This window comes from Sinocyclocheilus anshuiensis, unplaced genomic scaffold (genome assembly GCF_001515605.1).
Source record: "Sinocyclocheilus anshuiensis isolate Anshui unplaced genomic scaffold, SAMN03320099.WGS_v1.1 scaffold95, whole genome shotgun sequence".
Taxonomy (NCBI): Eukaryota; Metazoa; Chordata; class Actinopteri; order Cypriniformes; family Cyprinidae; genus Sinocyclocheilus; species Sinocyclocheilus anshuiensis.
In genome coordinates this window covers 126,279-133,806 of record NW_015548190.1, presented here as the reverse complement: position 1 = coordinate 133,806, position 7,528 = coordinate 126,279, and the positions used below count along the sequence as shown (strand labels likewise).

The following is a 7,528-nucleotide window of genomic DNA, read 5'->3' as shown; positions in this document are numbered from 1 at the left end:
TTGAACTGTTCTGGAACAGTGTTGTAAATACAACTTAACCACTGATTTCTAGTCGTGTCCTCTTTTGGAAGACCAAACAAAGTATTTTCGCTTTCGCAACGAAACACAGCATCTTCACAACATGGCAGCGGCAGCAACAATAAAGTTACGCCTTCTTTCTTTGCGTGAACATTTGGGTGGTGTTATGCAAATCTTCCCACATCGTGACGTAGACATGTGGGGGCGTGTTTAAACGAGGCGTTTAAGGAGGGCGTGGACGAGTCTTTATTTTTATAAAGAATATCTCTTTGGGTTTGAGACTTTAGTCTTTGCAACTTTAGGGATCTTATCTATTCACGAACAGCTTGTAACACTCCAAAGAGAAAGGAAAACTTGAAATCGCATCATATGACCCCTTTAAATAAACTAGATGAAAAACTTTAAATATTAAGATCAGTCATAATTCAGAAGTCTGAAAGACATTTTACATTATTCATTTTTGTTGCCAATATTTTATTATTTCTAAAAATGAACAAAGGACAAATAATTAGTAAAATGCTGCTTTTTATGACTGTTTTTTAATCAGTTTTATAAATTAAGTATTTTTTTTGTTCTATTAGATTATGCACGTTTTCAACGCTAATTGAGATCATGACTTCATTAAATTTGATTTCGGATAGTTTCAACTCTAAATTCTGGATGAGCCATGATGAACACATATCTGATTCATATAAATGTGCATATTATATATATACAGTTAGTTGCTATGTTGCTTGGCAACTGTAAATTGCTGTTGAACTGTATGGAAGAACCTTATGAATAGAGTTCAAAATATATTCCATATTGGTTGGCTTTCATCATATTTCTATTACTGACATTTTATAACAGTAGTACAGCACCTCATGCTGTGCTTTATAGTGATTTTACCACAAACAACAAGGTTTTATATAATTACAAATATATTTTTGCTTCATTTAGATCATTGAGATACTGTTTTAGTTTTAGTAATTGTTTTAGTATTTAAAATAAAGTATTTTATTATTATTATTTTAAGTTTTAGCAATTTTGTTGCATTTACGCCATTTTTAGCAGTTTTTTTTAAACATTGTTGGTAAACATAGTTTTTATTCATTTCAAGATTAGAAATGTTGCTCTGGCAACTAGATGAAATAAAATAAGTTAAAGTTTTTTAGATTTGATTTTATTTCTGTTAAAATTTATTTTATTTCCAGTAACAAAATTTATATATATATATATATATATATATATTAGGGTTTTAGGTGTTTACACCACAACATACTGAAAACGGAAAAGTTTTTCCTTTGCATTTTAGAAGAGTTTCATGCACAGACGACAACATTGTCAGAATGATCACCGTTCACACAGATCTGCGAAACGACTAAAAGCGCTGTATTATTCATGCCAGGCCAATAGTTGGCGATGTCACTTTGAAAAGAATAATTTTCAAAAACTTGCACTTGTAAACCTGTTTTTATAAGTTTGCATTTTCAGGCCCTCAAAACCGTTGTCATGTAAATGAACGGCCAAAGCGCATACACATTTTAAATAAACATGGTGTCGTGTAAACGCACACTTACGTTAACTATAATAAACCTGGCTGTTTTTGATGGCAGGCTTTGCTGATAGCATGTTGCTAAGCTAATTGCTCAAAACTAATAATCTTAAAAATATGATGCACACATGAACGGTGATCCAGTGAAGGTGAATACTGTAATATGTTGTTTTTGTCAGATCCATATGAAGACTATGCCTGCAGCCATGTACCGCCTGCTCACGGCCCAGGAACAACCCGTCTACATCTGACACTCTGCAGGGCTACAACACCATCACCTCCACATCAGCTGATCCAGAGTTATTATTTATTGAAAGATTAATATAACTGTTTACAGATTTATTTAACTGGATGTATTTATTTATTACACATTAGTGCAGAAACCAAACCATTCCGGCACCATGTGACCTGCCTTAATCTCTCTGGTCTGACTGATCTCTGAACGCCTGGCATTAGTACCAAAGAGAAGTGAATGGAGATCAATCATGTGCCCGACACACGACTGGACCTAAACTATCACAGAGATCAATGGCACTGAGCACAGTAATACAGGATTCAGTCGAACTCTTACTGACACAGATCTGATGTATGAGCTCTACTGTTGTCATCAGTCAACTCAAAGTAAAGGAATCAGTGAACTAAATATTTACACTGGTTTGTTTTCATTAAAGTTGTACATTTTCTATAGAACACATTTATATATGTTTTGACCCAAGGTCTCTAGATTAAAGTGATAATCTGACTTTACTTTCATTTCTGGTTAAGCTGCTCTTAAATAAAAGCATTTGGTGGGTCTCTAAACGTTCAACACTATTACACTGTTGTGGGTTTAACAGAAAACAACAGCAGTCACAATTAAAGTAACTCATGTAATGTAGGAAACATTGTAAAATTTTAAACTTAGCATTTGGAGAGTCCAAAACGCAGAAAAAGCAGTACTCTAGCCTTTAGTGTCACGTGATCCTTCAGAAATCATTTTAATATGCTGATCAAAAAAACATTTCTGATCATCAGTGTTGAAAACAAGTGTGCTGCTTTATATTTCTGTGGAAACGGTGATACTTATTTAAAAAAAATTTTTTTGTACCAATGTGTTTTATATTTGATCAATTTAATGCATCCATGACGAGTAAACGCATTCATTTCTGTAGACAGCAACGTAAATTTGCAACCATTTAGATTGCAGAACTTTTGTAGATAAATATAAAAGCACAATTAATAATGGTAATTACTATAAAATATTGTAGAGACGAACATTAAAAAATCTATCAGAATTGGTTAATTTCTGCTCTAGATATGGTTTGGGTTATTGATAGTAATAGTGAGACAAGCATGAATAACGACAAGCAAAAGTAACAACATTAAAAGTCAGGTTTATTGATTTGTCTTTAAAAATCCCACAACTCTTGTTTTATTAGTGGTTAAACCCAAAGCACTGATCACAGACACACCAATACTGTGAACATTACACATGATCTTCTTATATTCTCAGAGAATCGATATAAAAACTGATGTGAAGACAGTTTTTAACATAATTAGAGCACAGTAATATATGGAGCAAGCATTAGCTAAGCATAAGTTAATACATGTTTGATCAATGACATTAAGGCACTCCAGCAAATGTTTTGGAAAATAACATTTAAACCAATTTCACTTTTGGTTTATGGCAAACTTCAGCAGTGTAAATGAGGACAGTGTAACGTTAACTCCATCTAGAAGCATTGTGGGAAAAAAAAACACTACAGGCAGACATGAAATATACACTGAAATTTCATATAAAAACATTGCAGGTATAAAAAGATGCTGTTTTATAAATGGTATGTATATACTGCATGTGTGTTTGTGGCAAACACTATCTCGTGCTTTATCTGTGGTTCATGTCAGTCCCTCTTACTCACACAACAACTAGAAGCACATTCATTTGCTTTATAACGACATGCACAGGAAACATCCCAACACAGACGGACGCAGTGAAGAGACTCGGCTTCTTCTGCTCTGACGGTTTTTGGGAGATTGGGTGTTAGAGTTCAGTGTTGTTGTATTTCTGGGCACTGTAGTAGCCTCTGCGGGTTTGGTCTGCCAGCTGGCGTCGATACTCCTCTTCATCATCATCATCATCGGCGCGGTTGTGAGAGCGGCTCTCTGAATACGGCGGTTTGGAGGAGCTCTGGGACTCAGAGTTTGAGCTGGAGCTGAAGGGAACAGAGCCATTACTGATGGGTTGTGTGTTGAAATGAGTTATTAGTGGGGGAAAAAAAGCCCAAGAACAAACTTACCCAATTGGTTGAGGCCTGTTTTGGTTTGGTTTTAGCTTGTGGGGAACTGCATAAATATCTGGATGTTTCTGAGATATTTCCAGCTGTTAACCAAAAACATTATTCTTATGAGTTTCAATGAATTCAATTTTTGGAACCTGTATTTGTCAGAAATCATGAATTTCAAATTTAAATATCCAGGTCATATTTCAAAGAACAAAGTGTTAAAAGAACAAAGAAGAATATATATATATATATTCTTCTTTGTTCTTTTAATACACACACACACATCCTCATACATAAATGTAAAGTAACAAAAATGGTATAATTGTACTTTGTAAATTTTACCCCAAATAAGCCTATAGACAATTTTTTTGTTTTAAATTCAAATCAAGTGAAATATATATATTAACTCTCATGACAATAATGAAAATAAATAAAAATGATTTTCATTTTCTTTATGCAAAAATATAAATATTTGAAATATAAGAAAACATATTTTCCTTGTGATTTTGGAGTGATTTTCTTATGAAGAATTTCATTGACTTCAATTTTCTGGAAACTAATTTTTATTAATAGATGAATTTCGAAAATAAATGTCCAGGTCATATTCACCCCAAAACTGAAAAGAAAAGAATATATATATATATTGTATTATACATTTTCTGTTCTTTTAATTTATATACAATTTAAATGACAGGAAATAATATTACAGACATACATACATGTGTACATTACATACACACAAATATTAATTAAATAAATAAAAAATATTATACACATATATAAAATAACGTTATAATTATATATTTTATATATTCTATATATTTGTATATTTTACCTTAAATCATCCTGTTTAGACAATTTTTTGTTCTAATTAAAATCAGCATAAACTAAAATATATGCTTAATTGCCATGACAATGATGAAAATAAACAAATGTAAAATGTGTCTATTTATTTATTTCCTTCACTTTATGCAAATATATAAATATTTTTCTCGTGATTTTGGGGCGATATATAACATTTCTTGTATCTGTGAGGCTCCTGCTATCAGACATACAGTAGCTGGTGTATTGTGTGTATGAGACGAGACACAAACCCGTGCTTGTTCGGCCTCCTGCAGCTCAAGCATCCTTTTGGCCCGGGCCAGGTGGTCCATTTGCTCAAAGGCCTTCACCTTTCCCCGGAAGGTGCGGTTGGCGGGGTCGACAACAGGGTTAGAGGTCGTATCGTCAGCTGGGCCCGTCTTCATTGTGAAACTGGGCCTCTGAGCTACCGGCGGTGGAAGAGGTTTGTTACCGACAGGAGCATCACTGCTGACTGTGCTGCTGGAACGAGAGTCCAAACTCCTGGCGTCTGCAGGACGTGAAGCTGCCCGGACCTGCAGGAATACCAGGTGTTTGAACTCACTTACTGTCTGTAATGGGCCAAAGGAAGGCCTCAGGGGAGGAAAAGGAGCTATAATGGAAATGAGAGACTGACCTTAGGGGGTTCAGGAACAAATGATGGAGGCGGGCTGGGGTCCCGCTGCACCTCTTTACTCGCAGGTTTCTTAGAACGCTCATGAGGAACAGGTATGTGTCTCTGCGTAAGTCAACAAAAAGTGAGAAATGTAGCATTAATTAATTGAAAAATACATTATAAAAATAAAAACCTTAATACACACCTTCTACAATAGACAGGTTTTCACTTCCTGAATTAAAATGTACTTTGATAGAAGTCTTGGGAAGAAAAAAAAACATTATGTAGGTTTTTGTATTATTATTCTAACAATAATTATTATTACTACTATTATTTTTCATTTTAAATACACTACTGTTCAGAGGTTTGGTGTTGTTTTTTTAATGTTTGAAAGTAGTCTCACCAATGCAGATTTATGATTTTCAAAAATACAGTAAAAAAAATATGACATTATTACAATTTAAAATAACTATTTTATATTTTAACATATTTTTATTGAATGTAATTTATTCCTTTATTTTTCAGCATCATTACTCCAGTCTTCAGTGTCACATGATCCTTCAGAAATCATTCTAATATGCTGATTTGCTGCTTAAGAAACATTTCTGATTAATATCAATGTTCAAAATTGTTTTGCTGCTTAACATTTTAGTGGAAACCGTGATACTTTTTTCAGGATTCCTTGATGAATACAAAGTTCATAATAATACAAATACAAAGTAACAAATGTCTTTACGGTCACTTTCCATCAATTTAATACCTCTTTCCTGAATAAAAATATAAATTATATATAAAAAAAACCCTACTAACCCCAAATTTTTCAACAGTAGTTTAAAGTAATGTTGTTATCATTAAAAAAAAGAAAAGAAAAAGAAAAACATAATTCCTCCAAGTTACATCAATGAGGTGTAACCAACATGCAGGAAGTCATTTTCATCATGAAACATAAAATTACATCACAGAATGGATGCTTGTAAAAATGGGGTTTTCTTGATAGTTGGAAAAAAAAATGTTTTGCCTTGAAAAATGTTATTAAAGATTTTGTGTACATTCACATGTATTTAAACCTCTTGACTTCTACAGTTATTAATCTAGGCCTTTTACATGGCACATGCATTCAATGTTATTGAACTATCTACCAGTAAAAACTCTTTTTTTTTTTTAAAGACCATTAGGGTTGTGACGGTGAGGAAATTTTCCCACCAGTTAATCGACGTGTGACAACACCGGTAATACCGGTATCACCGTAGGGGCGGGGCGAGGCATTCCCTCTTTTCCTCGCTTTCCTTCGCCTTTAAAAAGCGGCGTGCGCATTTTACTTTCACTTTCAAATAGCGGCAATTCGGCGTAGAGCAATTGTTCGTTTTTAGTTCGTTTCAATTTTCCCTCCTTTCCTCGCTTTCCTTCGCTTTTAAATAGCTTAAAAGCGCCGTGCGCATTTTACTTTCACTTTCAAATAGCGGCAATTCGGCGTAGAGCAATTGTTCGTTTTTAGTTCGTTTCAATTTTCCCTCCTTTCCTCGCTTTCCTTCGCTTTTAAATAGCTTAAAAGCGCCGTGCGCATTTTACTTTCACTTTCAAATAGCGGCAATTCGGCGTAGAGCAATTGTTCGTTTTTAGTTCGTTTCAATTTTCCCTCCTTTCCTCGCTTTCCTTCGCTTTTAAATAGCTTAAAAGCGCCGTGCGCATTTTACTTTCACTTTCAAATAGCGGCAATTCGGCGTAGAGCAATTGTTCGTTTTTAGTTCGTTTCAATTTTCCCTCCTTTCCTCGCTTTCCTTCGCTTTTAAATAGCTTAAAAGCGCCGTGCGCATTTTACTTTCACTTTCAAATAGCGGCAATTCGGCGTAGAGCAATTGTTCGTTTTTAGTTCGTTTCAATTTTCCCTCCTTTCCTCGCTTTCCTTCGCTTTTAAATAGCTTAAAAGCGCCGTGCGCATTTTACTTTCACTTTCAAATAGCGGCAATTCGGCGTAGAGCAATTGTTCGTTTTTAGTTCGTTTCAATTTTCCCTCTTTTCCTCGCTTTCCTTCAAACAAATAAAAATACACCATGCTATAGGGCAGGCTATGCCTAATATAAAATAACAAATAACTTACATTGAGTTTAAATAGGTATACAAAACTGGAAATAGGGTAAGTAAACATGTGAACGTTTATACCAAATAAATAAGAAACGTAGAACGTTTATTAGCAAAACTAGTAAGAAAGCTTGGAGGCACGGCATACACCTTGATGTCAAATAAAATAAATAAATGACA

General features: G+C 34.1%; 2 protein-coding genes across 7 annotated transcripts in view; one reads left to right on the top strand and one right to left on the bottom strand.

Annotated features, from left to right (window-relative positions):
* Nucleotides 1–2,228, top strand: part of LOC107705048 (amyloid beta A4 precursor protein-binding family A member 1-like) — a 14,091-nt gene extending 11,863 nt beyond the window's left edge. For all 3 annotated transcript variants that reach the window (XM_016508167.1, XM_016508165.1, XM_016508166.1), the window contains one exon: nt 1,732–2,228. In XM_016508167.1, coding sequence (XP_016363653.1) covers nt 1,732–1,803 — 72 coding nt within the window. In that variant the 3' untranslated portion in view covers nt 1,804–2,228. The remainder of the gene's footprint in view (nt 1–1,731) is intronic.
* Nucleotides 2,229–3,303: 1,075 nt separating this feature from the next.
* Nucleotides 3,304–7,528, bottom strand: part of tjp2a (tight junction protein 2a (zona occludens 2)) — a 33,883-nt gene continuing 29,658 nt past the window's right edge. For all 4 annotated transcript variants that reach the window (XM_016508160.1, XM_016508158.1, XM_016508159.1 and 1 more), the window contains 4 exons: nt 5,291–5,392; nt 4,908–5,189; nt 3,829–3,911; nt 3,304–3,744 (listed from right to left, as the gene is read on the bottom strand). In XM_016508160.1, the coding sequence (XP_016363646.1) occupies nt 3,573–3,744; nt 3,829–3,911; nt 4,908–5,189; nt 5,291–5,392 (639 nt within the window). In that variant the 3' untranslated portion in view covers nt 3,304–3,572. The remainder of the gene's footprint in view (nt 3,745–3,828; nt 3,912–4,907; nt 5,190–5,290; nt 5,393–7,528) is intronic.